Consider the following 16,447-nt stretch of genomic DNA (forward strand, 5'->3'; position numbering starts at 1 on the left):
CAGCTTGTTTAAAACAATATTGCGCCTCTGGGATGGGCACAAAAAAATAAAGAATGAAGCCTAATTATATGCAAACTGCATTTACTGTTATATTTATATTTTTTGTATTCTCTAAACTTGGCACTTGGATCTGATATTCTGATCCAACAGCTAGAGCAGTCATTATTATCATTTTTTGTTTAGACAGGAACTTCTTTTGCTAAGCATGGAAGTTTTATTTATTTTGCAAACGTTTTGGTGCAGATAGTAAAAAAAGGGGAATTACTCTGTAATGCTAGTGGAGTTAATTTGCTTTAAACTGATCTTTCTCATCTTAAACATTACATTTTGAAACAAGAGAGGCAAGGCCTTCAAGACTCACTTGTGATGCACTTTTTTTTTAAAAATCCAAGCTTTTTATGTTTTGAGTATAATTTCAAAATGTAATGTTTAAGATGAGAAAGATCAATTTAGCAAACTAAGTTCCCACCAGAGTAATTTCCCTTGTTTTACTGTCTACACCAAAACGTTTTCAATAAATAAAACTTGCATGCTTAGCAAAAGAAGTTCCTGTTTGAACAAAAAAATGTTAATAATGACAATTCTTTTGTTGGGTCAAATATCAGATCAAAGCGCCAAGTTTAGAGAATACAAAAAATATAAATATAACAGTAAATGCATTATACTCAATACATAAAATGCTTGGATTTTTTTTAAAGTGTATCACAAGTGAGTCTTGAAGGTATTGCCTTTCTTGTTCTCCTATGTTGAACACACATGTTGGTGAGGTACCAGCCAGGTTTCAGTGACTGGACAGCCGGTACACCTGCACTTCCTGAATGTCAGTTTCATGGAACTCCAGGATCCTGACAATGGTGTCCCCTTGCATCTTTATGGTTTGACAGGTGTACTGAAACAACATCCACAAACAATATCACATTGACAGGTGTACTGAAACAACATCCACAAACAATATCACATTGACAGGTGTACTGAAACAACATCCACAAACAATATCACATTGACAGGTGTACTGAAACAACATCCACAAACAATATCACATTGACAGGTGTACTGAAAGGACAACATCCACAAACAATATCACATTGACAGGTGTACTGAAACAACATCCACAAACAATATCACATTGACAGGTGTACTGAAACAACATCCACAAACAATATCACATTGACAGGTGTACTGAAAGGACAACATCCACAAACAATATCACATTGACAGGTGTACTGAAAGGACAACATCCACAAACAATATCACATTGACAGGTGTACTGAAAGGACAACATCCACAAACAATATCACATTGACAGGTGTACTGAAACAACATCCACAAACAATATCACATTGACAGGTGTACTGAAACGACATCCACAAACAATATCACATTGACAGGTGTACTGAAACGACATCCACAAACAATATCACATTGACAGGTGTACTGAAACGACATCCACAAACAATATCACATTGACAGGTGTACTGAAACGACATCCACAAACAATATCACATTGACAGATGTACTGAAAGGACAACATCCACAAACAATATCACAATCTTTTCAGTTTCTCAAGGTGCTGCCCCTGTTTTTGGACAAATCTTTTTATGCTACACATTTGCTAGGCAAATTCCTCGCCACCAGCATGTTATCAAGGCCTTGAGTACATGCATACATTTCAGATCAAGGCCTTGAGTATACATACATTTCAGTATCTGTGTACCCTAGCACAGCAGAATTTGACAAGACAACAACACTTTTATCTATGTTGCTGTGGGTTCTTTTCAATGTGCCAAGTGTGCACTGTGTGCACTCAGTCAAACACAGGAGAAATGGCAAGACTGGTATCTGAACACAGACCCTCACAGACACTGTATATGCAGTAAGTGTCTTAATTATTCTATCTTCTTCACCTAAAAACAAAATATACCAATGACAAACTGAAAAAGGAAAAACAACATTAGGGGAAAAACAGAGACAGTTAGGGGAGACAGACCACATGCATGTGTGCTTTGCATGGTAACAATTAGTGCATGTGTACCTGCATGCTAACAATTAGTGCATGTGTACCTGCATGGTAACAATTAGTGCATGTGTGCTTGCATGGTAACAATTAGTGCACGAGTACCTGCATGCTAACAATTAGTGCATGTGTACCTGCATGGTAACAATTAGTGCATGTGTGCTTGCATGGTAACAATTAGTGCACGAGTACCTGCATGGTAACAATTAGTGGATGTGGTTGTCAGTCTTTGAAATGTGTGTGTGGATATGATATACTTTGTCAAAGTTCATGAGGTAACAAATTTTTTTTTTTAAACTAACGAAACAACAACAAAAAAAACGTTTGACTAAAGTGTCAACACAGATCTGTATCATATGATCAATGTATGGCACTGCTAAAATGCCTGTATTTTGAAATTGGAGGGGGGGGGAGAAAAATAGACAAAAAATAAACAGTCTTTAAAAAAGATAGTAAATCAGTAACACAGAATTAAACACACTGTTTCAAAGTCCTGAGAGTCACAGGAGTGTTTGAAAAAAGAAAGTTATCAGTAATCATAGTTATTGTTGTGTATCCTGGTCATTATGTACAGCATTTCTGTGATTTCATAGCTATCTTACAAACATGACTTCAACATGTACACCATTTCTGTGATTTCATAGCTATCTTGCAAACAAGTCTTCAACATGTCCACAAATTTTCTTTCTTTTTGGGGGGAGCTTTTTTTTTTTCCATGTTATGTGTTCAGCTGTCATGGATCCCTTCCACATGCATCACCACCAGGCCTGCAGTGTACTGCCTTGTTCTGCAATGCTGCCATCTGTCATGTCAGTTCCTTTCAACATTTCCTATCCTGCCTTGTTCTGCAATGCTGCCATCTGTCATGTCAGTTCCTTTCAACATGTCCTATCCTGCCTTGTTCTGCAATGCTGCCATCCACCTGTCATCTCAGTTCCTTTCAACATGTCCTGTACTGCCTTGTTCTGCAATGCTGCCATCCATCTGTCATGTCAGTTCCTTTCAACATGTCCTATCCTGCCTTGTTCTGCAATGCTACCATCTGTCATGTCAGTTCCTTTCAACATGTCCTATCCTGCCTTGTTCTGCAATGCTGCCATCCATCTGTCATGTCAGTTCCTTTCAACATGTCCTGTACTGCCTTGTTCTGCAATCTGTCATGTCAGTTCCTTTCAACATGTCCTATCCTGCCTTGTTCTGCAATGCTGCCATCTGTCATGTCAGTTCCTTTCAACATGCCCTGTACTTGTTCCTCACTTCAGATGCATGCAGGTCATGGAACACATTCATCTCTTCTGCACTTCTGCAATCCTTCTTCTTCTTCTTCCTGTTAGGAGTCCACGGTCATCACGTTGACCATCCTTCTTAGGGAGGAAGTTGGCAGGACAGCTGTGAAGCTTACCTGCCAGTAGTGTCCGTGATGGTTTGGGTTCATATTTTGGTGACACCTGCCAGTAGTGTCCGTGATGGTTTGGGTTCATATTTTGGTGACACCTGCCAGTAGTGTCCGTGATGGTTTGGGTTCATATTTTGGTGACACCTGCCAGTAGTGTCCGTGATGGTTTGGGTTCATATTTTGGTGACACCTGCCAGTAGTGTCCGTGATGGTTTCGGTTCATATTTTGGTGAGACCTGCCAGTAATGTCCGTTATGGTTTGGGTTCATATTTTGGTGACACCTGCCAGTAGTGTCCGTGATGGTTTGGGTTCATATTTTGGTGACACCTGCCAGTAGTGTCCGTAATGGTTTGGGTTCATATTTTGGTGACACCTGCCAGTAGTGTCCGTGATGGTTTCGGTTCATATTTTGGTCTCACCATTTCTCCAAAGTTTGACGGAAAGTCAAACTGAGCATCTAATCAATTGAACGAGATGGCAAACTGAGGTCCTGTGTGCAGCACACACTTGGCATGATGGTAAAGAACCCATGGCAACAAAAGTATTGTCCTTTGGCAAATCAGAGGTGTGACAGGCACACAAATACATATGCTTGCATTCAAGGCCTGACACGTGTGCTGTGTCGTGCTGCTGCTCAGGCATTTGCCTTGCACTGTGGTGTAGCATGTACACATGTGGTGTAGCATGTACACATGTGGTGTTGTACAGATGTGGTGTAGCAGTACAGTACAGATGTGGTGTAGCATGTACAGATGTGGTGTAGCATTGCACAGATGTGGTGTACAGATGTGGTGTAGCAGTACAGTACAGATGTGGTGTAGCATGTACAGATGTGGTGTAGCATGTACAGATGTGGTGTACAGATGTGGTGTAGCAGTACAGTACAGATGTGGTGTAGCATTGTACAGATGTGGTGTAGCAGTACAGTACAGATGTGGTGTAGCATGTACAGATGTGGTGTAGCAGTACAGTACAGATGTGGTGTAGCATGTACAGATGTGGTGTAGCAGTACAGTACAGATGTGGTGTAGCAGGTACAGTACAGATGTGGTATAGCATGTACAGATGTGGTGTAGCATTGTACAGATGTGGTGTAGCGTGTACAGATGTGGTGTAGCAGTACAGTACAGATGTGGTGTAGCATGTACAGATGTGGTGTAGCAGTACAGTACAGATGTGGTGTAGCATGTACAGATGTGGTGTAGCATGTACAGATGTGGTGTAGCAGTACAGTACAGACGTGGTGTAGCGTGTACAGATGTGGTGTAGCAGTACAGTACAGATGTGGTGTAGTATGTACAGATGTGGTGTAGCAGTACAGTACAGATGTGGTGTAGCATGTACAGTACAGATGTGGTGTAGCATTGTACAGATGTGGTGTAGCATTGTATAGATGTGGTGTAGCAGTACAGTACAGATGTGGTGTAGCATGTACAGATGTGGTGTAGCAGTACAGTACAGATGTGGTGTAGCATGTACAGATGTGGTGTAGCATGCACAGATGTGGTGTACAGATGTGGTGTAGCAGTACAGTACAGATGTGGTGTAGCATGTACAGATGTGGTGTAGCATGTACAGATGTGGTGTAGCAGTACAGTACAGATGTGGTGTAGCAGGTACAGATGTGGTGTAGCAGTACAGTACAGATGTGGTGTAGCATGTACAGATGTGGTGTAGCAGTACAGTACAGATGTGGTGTAGCAGGTACAGTACAGATGTGGTATAGCATTGTACAGATGTGGTGTAGCATGTACAGATGTGGTGTAGCATTGTACAGATGTGGTGTAGCGTGTACAGATGTGGTGTAGCAGTACAGTACAGATGTGGTGTAGCATGTACAGATGTGGTGTAGCAGTACAGTACAGATGTGGTGTAGCATGTACAGATGTGGTGTAGCATGTACAGATGTGGTGTAGCAGTACAGTACAGACGTGGTGTAGCATGTACAGATGTGGTGTAGCAGGTACAGATGTGGTGTAGTATGTACAGATGTGGTGTAGCAGTACAGTACAGATGTGGTGTAGCATGTACAGTACAGATGTGGTGTAGCATTGTACAGATGTGGTGTAGCAGTACAGTACAGATGTGGTGTAGCATTGTACAGATGTGGTGTAGCAGTACAGTACAGATGTGGTGTAGCAGTACAGTACAGATGTGGTGTAGCATGTACATATGTGGTGTAGCAGTACAGTACAGATGTGGTGTAGCATGTACAGATGTGGTGTAGCAGTACAGTACAGATGTGGTGTAGCAGTACAGATGTGGTGTAGCAGTACAGTACAGATGTGGTGTAGCATTGTACAGATGTGGTGTAGCATGTACAGATGTGGTGTAGCATTGTAGAGATGTGGTGTAACATGTACAGATGTGGTGTAGCAGTACAGTACAGATGTGGTGTAGCATGTACAGATGTGGTGTAGCAGTACAGTACAGATGTGGTGTAGCAGTACAGTACAGATGTGGTGTAGCATGTACAGATGTGGTGTAGCAGTACAGTACAGATGTGGTGTAGCAGTACAGTACAGATGTGGTGTAGCATTGTACAGATGTGGTGTAGCAGTACAGTACAGATGTGGTGTAGCATGTACAGATGTGGTGTAGCATGTACAGATGTGGTGTAGCAGTACAGTACAGATGTGGTGTAGCATGTACAGATGTGGTGTAGCAGTACAGTACAGATGTGGTGTAGCAGTACAGTACAGATGTGGTGTAGCATTGTACAGATGTGGTGTAGCAGTACAGTACAGATGTGGTGTAGCAGTAGCAGTACAGTACAGATGTGGTGTAGTATGTACAGATGTGGTGTAGCAGTACAGTACAGATGTGGTGTATGTACAGATGTGGTGTAGCAGTACAGTACAGATGTGGTGTAGCATGTACAGATGTGGTGTAGCAGTACAGTACAGATGTGGTGTAGCATTGTACAGATGTGGTGTAGCATGTACAGATGTGGTGTAGCAGTACAGTACAGATGTGGTGTAGCATGTACTGTAGCAGTACAGTACAGATGTGGTGTAGCAGTACAGTACAGATGTGGTGTAGCATGTACAGATGTGGTGTAGCAGTACAGTACAGATGTGGTGTAGCAGTACAGTACAGATGTGGTGTAGCAGTACAGTACAGATGTGGTGTAGCATGTACAGATGTGGTGTAGCAGTACAGTACAGATGTGGTGTAGCATGTACAGATGTGGTGTAGCAGTACAGTACAGATGTGGTGTAGCATGTACAGTACAGATGTGGTGTAGCATTGTACAGATGTGTAGCATGTACAGATGTGGTGTAGCAGTACAGTACAGATGTGGTGTAGCATGTACAGATGTGGTGTAGCAGTACAGTACAGATGTGGTGTAGCATGTACAGATGTGGTGTAGCAGTACAGTACAGATGTGGTGTAGCATGTACAGATGTGGTGTAGCAGTACAGTACAGATGTGGTGTAGCATGTACAGATGTGGTGTAGCAGTACAGTACAGATGTGGTTGTAGTATGTACAGATGTGGTGTAGCAGTACAGTACAGATGTGGTGTAGCATGTACAGATGTGGTGTAGCATGTACAAATGTGGTGTAGTATGTACAGATGTGTCTGAATGCAGTAATGCCTTGCTGAGAAACAGGACATCTCAATTGGTAGTTTGCTTCACAATACCTTTTCTAATCAACATGGAGAAACAGGACATCTCAATTGGTAGTTTGCTTCACAATACCTTTTTTAATCAACATGTCTGTGCTTCTGCATGCTCTCTTTGGAACATGTCTGTACCTTTTCTGAACATGGAAATTGGACCTGCTGCAATGAATGTCATGCTCTCTTTGGAACATGTCTGTACCTTTTCTGAACATGGAAATTGGACCTGCTGCAATGAATGTCAGGTCAGGCTTGGTGTTAACAAGTGTATTTCATTTTTTGACAAAAAGTGTATCATCTGATATCAGTGCTGCATCACTGTTCATTACAGCAATCACCTTAAAAGTATGCATGTGTGCTTGTATATGTGTGTGTGTAAATGTGCATGCATGTGTGCGCGCATCAATGTGTGTGCACGTGAGTGTGCATGGGCATGTGTGTGAGTGAGTGTGTGTGTGAGGACTGACCTTATTGGAGAGGGGTTCCAGCAGCACCGACCTCAGGTGGCGCCCCGTGGAATCGTCATAAAGGGACACCACTCCTCCCATGAGTTCACCGACTGTCAGAGTGCCCGTCACCATCAGTACGCCCAGGCTGTCGTTATAACTGGTCTCTTCCAATCTCTGGACATATTATCACAGTTATAACTGATCTCTTCCACCCTCTGGACATATCATCCCAGTTATAACTGGTCACCTCCAGCATCTGGACATATCACAGTTATAACTGGTCTCTTTCAATCTCTGGACATATCATCACAGTTATAACTGGTCACTTCCAACCTCTGGACATATCACAGTTATAACTGGTCTCTTCCAACCTCTGGACATATCATCACAGTTATAACTGGTCACTTCCAACCTCTGGACATATCACAGTTATAACTGGTCACTTCCAACCTCTGGACATATCACAGTTATAACTGGTCACTTCCAACCTCTGGACATATCATCACAGTTATAACTGGTCACTTCCAACCTCTGAACATATCACAGTTATAACTGGTCACTTCCAACCTCTGGACATATCACAGTTATAACTGGTCACTTCCAATCTCTGGACATATCACAGTTATAACTGGTCACTTCCAACCTCTGGACATATCATCACAGTTATAACTGGTCTCTTCCACCCTCTGGACACATTATCACAGTTATAACTGGTCTCTTCCACCCTCTGGACATATCATCACAGTTATAAGTGGTCTCTTCCACCCTCTGGACATATCATCACAGTTATAATTGGTCACTTCCAATCTCTGGACATATTATCACAGTTATAACTGGTCTCTTCCAACCTCTGGACATATTATCACAGTTATAACTGGTCTCTTCCAACCTCTGGACATATCATCACAGTTATAACTGGTCTCTTCCAACCTCTGGACATATCACAGTTATAACAGGTCACTTCCAACCTCTGGACATATCACAGTTATAACTGGTCTCTTCCAACCTCTGGACACATCTTCACACACATCACACTGGATCAGAAAAATGTTAACAACAGCAAAAAGTTTATCAGGCCAAATTACACATTGCCAAGCTGAATGATCAGAAAACCCCAACACCACCACCAACGTGATAACAACATCAACGACAACTCAACAGCAACACCAACAACAACTTGATAACAATACCAACAACAACTCAACAGCAACAGTAACACCACCAACAACAACTCAACACCAACACCACCACCAACAACAACTCAACGGCAACAGTAACACCACCAACAACTCAATAACAACACCAACACCACCATCAACACCAACAACTTGATAACACCACCACCAACAACAACTCAACAACTACAGTAACACCACCAACAACTTGATAACAACACCACCAACAACTCAACAGCAACAGTAACACCACCATCAACAACAATACTTCCACCAACTTGACAACAACTCTAACAACAATAGCAACACAAACACCAGCACCAACAACAACAGCAACACCACTGACCAATCTTTGAGATGCGCATCAGTGACAGTAATCACACATGGTCACACCCTCTATGTCAGTAACCATAACACATATGGACCAGTCATATAAATCAGTAACTATGACAACACACTGACCACTGCCTCCAACTTACCAGTTGACACACATGAAGCTGTCTCCTCACCTCACTCACTGACTCCTTTTCATGTTCCAAGTTCTGAAATGTATCAAGTGTAATTCCTAGATAAAACAAGTCACACAATATCACACTTCTATCAAACATCGACACAGCTTACAGGTCAGGATGTCAGTGAAGGGCTGTCACCTTACTGAGATCAGACACAGCTTACAGGTCAGGATGTCAGTGAAGGGCTGTCACCTCACTGAGATCAGACACAGCTTACAGGTCAGGATGTCGGTGAAGGGCTGTCACCTCTGTGTCAGGATGTCAGTGAAGGGCTGTCACCTTACTGAGATAAGACAGACCTTACAGGTCAGGATGTCAGTGAAGGGCTGTCACCTCACTGAGATAAGACAGACCTTATAGGTCAGGATGTCAGTGAAGGGCTGTCACCTCACTGAGATAAGACAGACCTTATAGGTCAGGATGTCAGTGAAGGGCTGTCATCTCACTGAGATCAGACACAGCTTACAGGTCAGGATGTCAGTGAAGGGCTATCACCTCACTGAGATCAGACACAGCTTACAGGTCAGGATGTCAGTGAAGGGCTATCACCTCACTGAGATCAGACACAGCTTACAGGGCAGGATGTCAGTGAAGGGCTGTCACCTCACTAAGATAAAACACAGCTTACACGGCAGGATGTCAGTGAAGGGCTGTCACCTCACTGAGATCAGACACAGCTTACAGGTCAGGATGTCAGTGAAGGGCTATCACCTCACTGAGATCAGACACAGCTTACAGGTCAGGATGTCAGTGAAGGGCTGTCACCTCACTAAGATAAAACACAGCTTACAGGGCAGGATGTCAGTGAAGGGCTGTCACCTCACTAAGATAAAACACAGCTTACAGGGCAGGATGTCAGTGAAGGGCTGTCACCTCACTAAGATAAAACACAGCTTACAGGGCAGGATGTCAGTGAAGGGCTGTCACCTCACTGAGATCAGACACAGCTTACAGGTCAGGATGTCAGTGAAGGGCTGTCACCTCACTAAGATAAAACACAGCTTAGAGGTCAGGATGTCAGTGAAGGGCTGTCACCTCACTAAGATAAAACACAGCTTACAGGTCAGGATGTCAGTGAAGGGCTGTCACCTCACTGAGATAAAACACAGCTTACAGGGCAGGATGTCAGTGAAGGGCTGTCACCTCACTGAGATAAAACACAGCTTACAGGGCAGGATGTCAGTGAAGGGCTGTCACCTCACTAAGATAAAACACAGCTTACACGGCAGGATGTCAGTGAAGGGCTGTCACCTCACTAAGATAAAACACAGCTTACAGGGCAGGATGTCAGTGAAGGGCTATCACCTCACTGAGATCAGACAGACCTTACAGGTCAGGATGTCAGTGAAGGGCTGTCACCTCACTGAGATAAAACACAGCTTACAGGGCAGGATGTCAGTGAAGGGCTGTCACCTCACTAAGATAAAACACAGCTTACAGGGCAGGATGTCAGTGAAGGGCTGTCACCTCACTAAGATAAAACACAGCTTACAGGGCAGGATGTCAGTGAAGGGCTGTCACCTCACTGAGATAAAACACAGCTTACAGGGCAGGATGTCAGTGAAGGGCTGTCACCTCACTAAGATAAAACACAGCTTACAGGGCAGGATGTCAGTGAAGGGCTGTCACCTCACTAAGATAAAACACAGCTTACAGGGCAGGATGCCTCACAAACATCTGACACAGACATCAACATGGTGCCATTCCATATCGCAGATAAAGAGGTGGACACTGTACCATTTATAAACTGAATCAATAAAATTACAGATTTATTTCAACTGTTAATGTAATTACACCATAGTTTACATAATAATACACATCTAATGCAACACACTGTATCCAATAATACAAACAACACTACAGTACACAGTGTATACAACACACATCACATAATATACATAATACTACACAGTAGAACACACACCTCATAATATACATAATACTACACAGTATAACACACATGGCATATACATAATAGTTAATACTACACACAATACATAATAGCACACACTGACCTCAACACATCACACACAATACATAATAGCACACACTGACCACAACACATCACACACAATACATAATAGCACACATTGACCACAACACATCACACACAATACATAATAGCACACACTGACCACAACACATCACACACAATACATAAATCACACACTGACCACAACACATCACACACAATACATAATAGCACACACTGACCACAACACATCACACACAATACAAAACAGCACACACTGACCACAACACATCACACACAATACATAAATCACACACTGACCACAACACATCACACACAACACAAAACAGCACACACTGACCACAACACATCACACACAACACAAAACAGCACACACTGACCACAACACATCACACACAATACAAAACAGCACACACTGACCACAACACATCACACACAATACATAAATAACACACTGACCACAACACATCACACACAATACAAAACAGCATACACTGACCACAACACATCACACACAATACATAAATAACACACTGACCACAACACATCACACACAATACAAAACAGCACACTGACCACAACACATCACACACAATACATAAATAACACACTGACCACAACACATCACACACAACACAAAACAGCACTCTGACCACAACACATCACACACAATACAAAACAGCACACACTGACCACAACACATCACACACAATACATAAATAACACACTGACCACAACACATCACACACAATACAAAACAGCACACACTGACCACAACACATCACACACAATACATAAATAACACACTGACCACAACACATCACACACAATACAAAACAGCACACACTGACCACAACACATCACACACAATACATAAATAACACACTGACCACAACACATCACACACAATACATAAATCACACACTGACCACAACACATCACACACAATACAAAACAGCACACACTGACCACAACACATCACACACAATACAAAACAGCACACATTGACCACAACACATCACACACAACACAAAACAGCACACTGACCACAACACATCACACACAATACATAAATAACACACTGACCACAACACATCACACACAATACAAAACAGCACACACTGACCACAACACATCACACACAATACAAAACAGCACACACTGACCACAACACATCACACACAATACATAAATCACACACTGACCACAACACATCACACACAATACATAAATAACACACTGACCACAACACATCACACACAATACATAAATCACACACTGACCACAACACATCACACACAATACATAAATAACACACTGACCACAACACATCACACACAACACAAAACAGCACACACTGACCACAACACATCACACACAATGCAAAACAGCACACACTGACCACAACACATCACACACAATACATAAATCACACACTGACCACAACACATCACACACAATACAAAACAGCACACACTGACCACAACACATCACACACAATACATAAATAACACACTGACCACAACACATCACACACAATACAAAACAGCACACACTGACCACAACACATCACACACAATACATAAATCACACACTGACCACAACACATCACACACAATACAAAACAGCACACACTGATCACAACACATCACACACAACACAAAACAGCACACACTGACCACAACACATCACACACAATACATAAATAACACACTGACCACAACACATCACACACAATACAAAACAGCACACACTGACCACAACACATCACACACAATACAAAACAGCACACACTGACCACAACACATCACACACAATACATAAATAACACACTGACCACAACACATCACACACAATACAAAACAGCACACACTGACCACAACACATCACACACAATACATAAATCACACACTGACCACAACACATCACACACAATACAAAACAGCACACACTGACCACAACACATCACACACAATACAAAACAGCACACACTGACCACAACACATCACACACAATACATAAATCACACACTGACCACAACACATCACACACAATACAAAACAGCACACACTGACCACAACATACCTGGAGCACCTGAGCAAGCGTGAAAGGAATGGTAAAGCAGTGAACCAAATCCTGTTTCCGCTCTCTGTTTGTTAGATGAAGCATACTGCACACAGTGTCGTACATCAATCAGCTTGGAGCACCATCATCTGTCAGTGCTGTCTCTATAATAATATGTTCTGAGTGACAACAACTCCAGGTCACTGCAAACACCTTATAGAATACAGAGGATCAAACCTGTACCGGTTTAACTCCAACCACTGGTTTGTTCTTTAGAATTGATATGACCACAGACTACAGAGGATCAAACCTGTACCGGTTTAACTCCAACCACTGGTTTGTTCTTCAGAACTGATATGACCACAGACTACAGAGGATCAAACCTGTACCGGTTTAACTCCACCAGTGGTTTGTTCTTTAGAATTGATATGACCACAGACTACAGAGGATCAAACCTGTACCGGTTTAACTCCAACCACTGGTTTGTTCTTTAGAACTGATATGACCACAGACTACAGAGGATCAAACCTGTACCGGTTTAACTCCAACCACTGGTTTGTTCTTCAGAACTGATATGACCACAGACTACAGAGGATCAAACCTGTACCGGTTTAACTCCACCAGTGGTTTGTTCCTTAGAATCAATACCAACCTCTGATACTATCCTTGAAGGATAGAAATTCTCCTCTGAACTCAACAAGAAAATGATAATAGCACAGAAAAATCTGCACAATAACTCTTAATAAGCTCCTTCAACTACAACATACACACTGTGGTGTTTAACATTAAAGAATTAAACACTGACAAAAAAGTTAGTCTGGCAGACCATGCAGCACAGGTTAGAGCCAAGGCAAACAAAATAGTTGGTTTTATCTGAACAACATTTCACCACCTCACACACCACCTCTTTGTACAACTCTTCAAAACCTTTGTTAGAATCATTCAGTTTGGCAGCCACACTTTAAATATTGTGCTGTTCAGTGGAACATGTGCAGCATTGAACAATGAAATCACACTTTAAATATTGTGCTGTTTGGTGGAACATGTGTACACTGAGCAACAAAACCACACTTTAAATATTGTGCTGTTAAGTGGAACATGTGTAGCACTGAACAATGAAATCACACTTTAAATATTGTGCTGTTAAGTGGAACATGTGTAGCACTGAACAATGAAATCACACTTTAAATATTGTGCTGTTAAGTGGAACATGTGTAGCACTGAACAATGAAACCACACTTTAAATATTGTGCTGTTAAGTGGAACATGTGTAGCACTGAACAATGAAATCACACTTTAAATATTGTGCTGTTAAGTGGAACATGTGTAGCACTGAGCAACAAAACCACCCTTTAAATATTGTGCTGTTAAGTGGAACATGTGTACACTGAGCAACAAAACCACACTTTAAATATTGTGCTGTTTGGTGGAACATGTGTACACTGAGCAACAAAACCACACTTTAAATATTGTGCTGTTTGGTGGAACATGTGTACACTGAGCAACAAAACCACACTTTAAATATTGTGCTGTTAAGTGGAACATGTGTACACTGAGCAACAAAACCACACTTTAAATATTGTGCTGTTTGGTGGAACATGTGTACACTGAGCAACAAAACCACACTTTAAATATTGTGCTGTTTGGTGGAACATGTGTACACTGAGCAACAAAACCACACTTTAAATATTGTGCTGTTTGGTGGAACATGTGTAGCATTAAGCAGCAAAACCACACTTTAAATATTGTGCTGTTAGGTGGAACATATGTAGCATTAAGCAGCAAAACCACACTTTAAATATTGTGCTGTCCGGTGGAACATATGTAGCAGTGAGCAGCAAAATTCATAGGACATGCCATACTCAGAGAGACTGGAAATGAACACTGTCCTGTCTTGAGTACTGACAGAAACACAGCAATATGACTGACTTGTACAAGTTCCTCCACAATATCTACAACATCCCATCACGCACTCCAACAGTAGAGAAGTCAGGGGGATAAGTCAAAGGTCAAAGGTTGAGTTAATCTCACTGCAGACTGAATGTGAGAAGCCCTTTCTTTACAGAATGAGTTGTAAACATCTAGGATAATTTGCCAGACACGGTAGTAATGGCATCAAGTCTCAACATTGAAGAAAACACTTGATGCACACTGGGCCAGCCTACCCACACTGTACAATCCACAATGCTACACACAGGTAGTCCACACAATACACAAAAAGTGTTTTCATACCTGAAGAACCACTAACAGGCCAAATTCAAATCATAACAACACAAAAAAGCACCGTATAAAAAAGAGAGGTCACCTAGGAATGTAACACATTGCTGCTTTCAGTTTCCAGGAGGTGTCAAGGCATACAGACAGATCCATACACAGTGTATACACCACAGACAGATCCATACACAGTGTATACACCACAGACACATCCATACACAGTGTATACACCACAGACAGATCCATACACACTGTATACACCACAGACAGATCCATACACAGTGTATACACCACAGACACATCCATACACACCGCATACACCACAGACAGATCCATACAAAGTGTATACACCACAGACAGATCCATACACACTGTATACACCACAGACAGATCCATACAAAGTGTATACACCACAGACACATCCATACACAGTGTATACACCACAGACACATCCATACACACTGTATACACCACAGACACATCCATACAAAGTGTATACACCACAGACACATCCATACACACTGTATACACCACAGACACATCCATACACACTGTATACACCACAGACAGATCCATACACACTGTATACACCACAGACACATCCATACACACTGTATACACCACAGACAGATCCATACACACTGCATACACCACAGACAGATCCATACACAGTGTATACACCACAGACACATCCATACACACTGTATACACCACAGACAGATCCATACACACTGCATACACCACAGACAGATCCATACACAGTGTATACACCACAGACACATCCATACACAGTGTATACACCACAGACAGATCCATACACACTGTATACACCACAGACAGATCCATACACACTGTATACACCACAGACACATCCATACACACTGTATACACCACATCTGCTGTAAAAAAAAAAAAATGTGCATAAACTTGACCTTTGCATAACCAAATGTGCTGATCAGGTCTTGAGAGCTTATCCCAGAAGACACAAATTGCAGCGTTTAA

General features: G+C 42.0%; 1 protein-coding gene across 1 annotated transcript in view; it reads right to left on the minus strand.

The window, feature by feature from the left end:
* Window positions 1–503: 503 nt before the first annotated feature.
* Window positions 504–16,447, minus strand: part of LOC143290600 (DDB1- and CUL4-associated factor 17-like) — a 45,805-nt gene continuing 29,861 nt past the window's right edge. Inside the window, exons 11-14 of the mRNA XM_076600190.1 lie at window positions 13,253–13,337; window positions 9,142–9,204; window positions 7,506–7,661; window positions 504–889 (exon numbers count right to left, since the gene is read on the minus strand). Coding sequence (XP_076456305.1) covers window positions 782–889; window positions 7,506–7,661; window positions 9,142–9,204; window positions 13,253–13,337 — 412 coding nt within the window. The 3' untranslated portion in view covers window positions 504–781. The remainder of the gene's footprint in view (window positions 890–7,505; window positions 7,662–9,141; window positions 9,205–13,252; window positions 13,338–16,447) is intronic.

This window comes from Babylonia areolata, chromosome 15, assembly GCF_041734735.1.
Source record: "Babylonia areolata isolate BAREFJ2019XMU chromosome 15, ASM4173473v1, whole genome shotgun sequence".
In the NCBI taxonomy this organism is placed as follows: domain Eukaryota; kingdom Metazoa; phylum Mollusca; class Gastropoda; order Neogastropoda; family Buccinidae; genus Babylonia; species Babylonia areolata.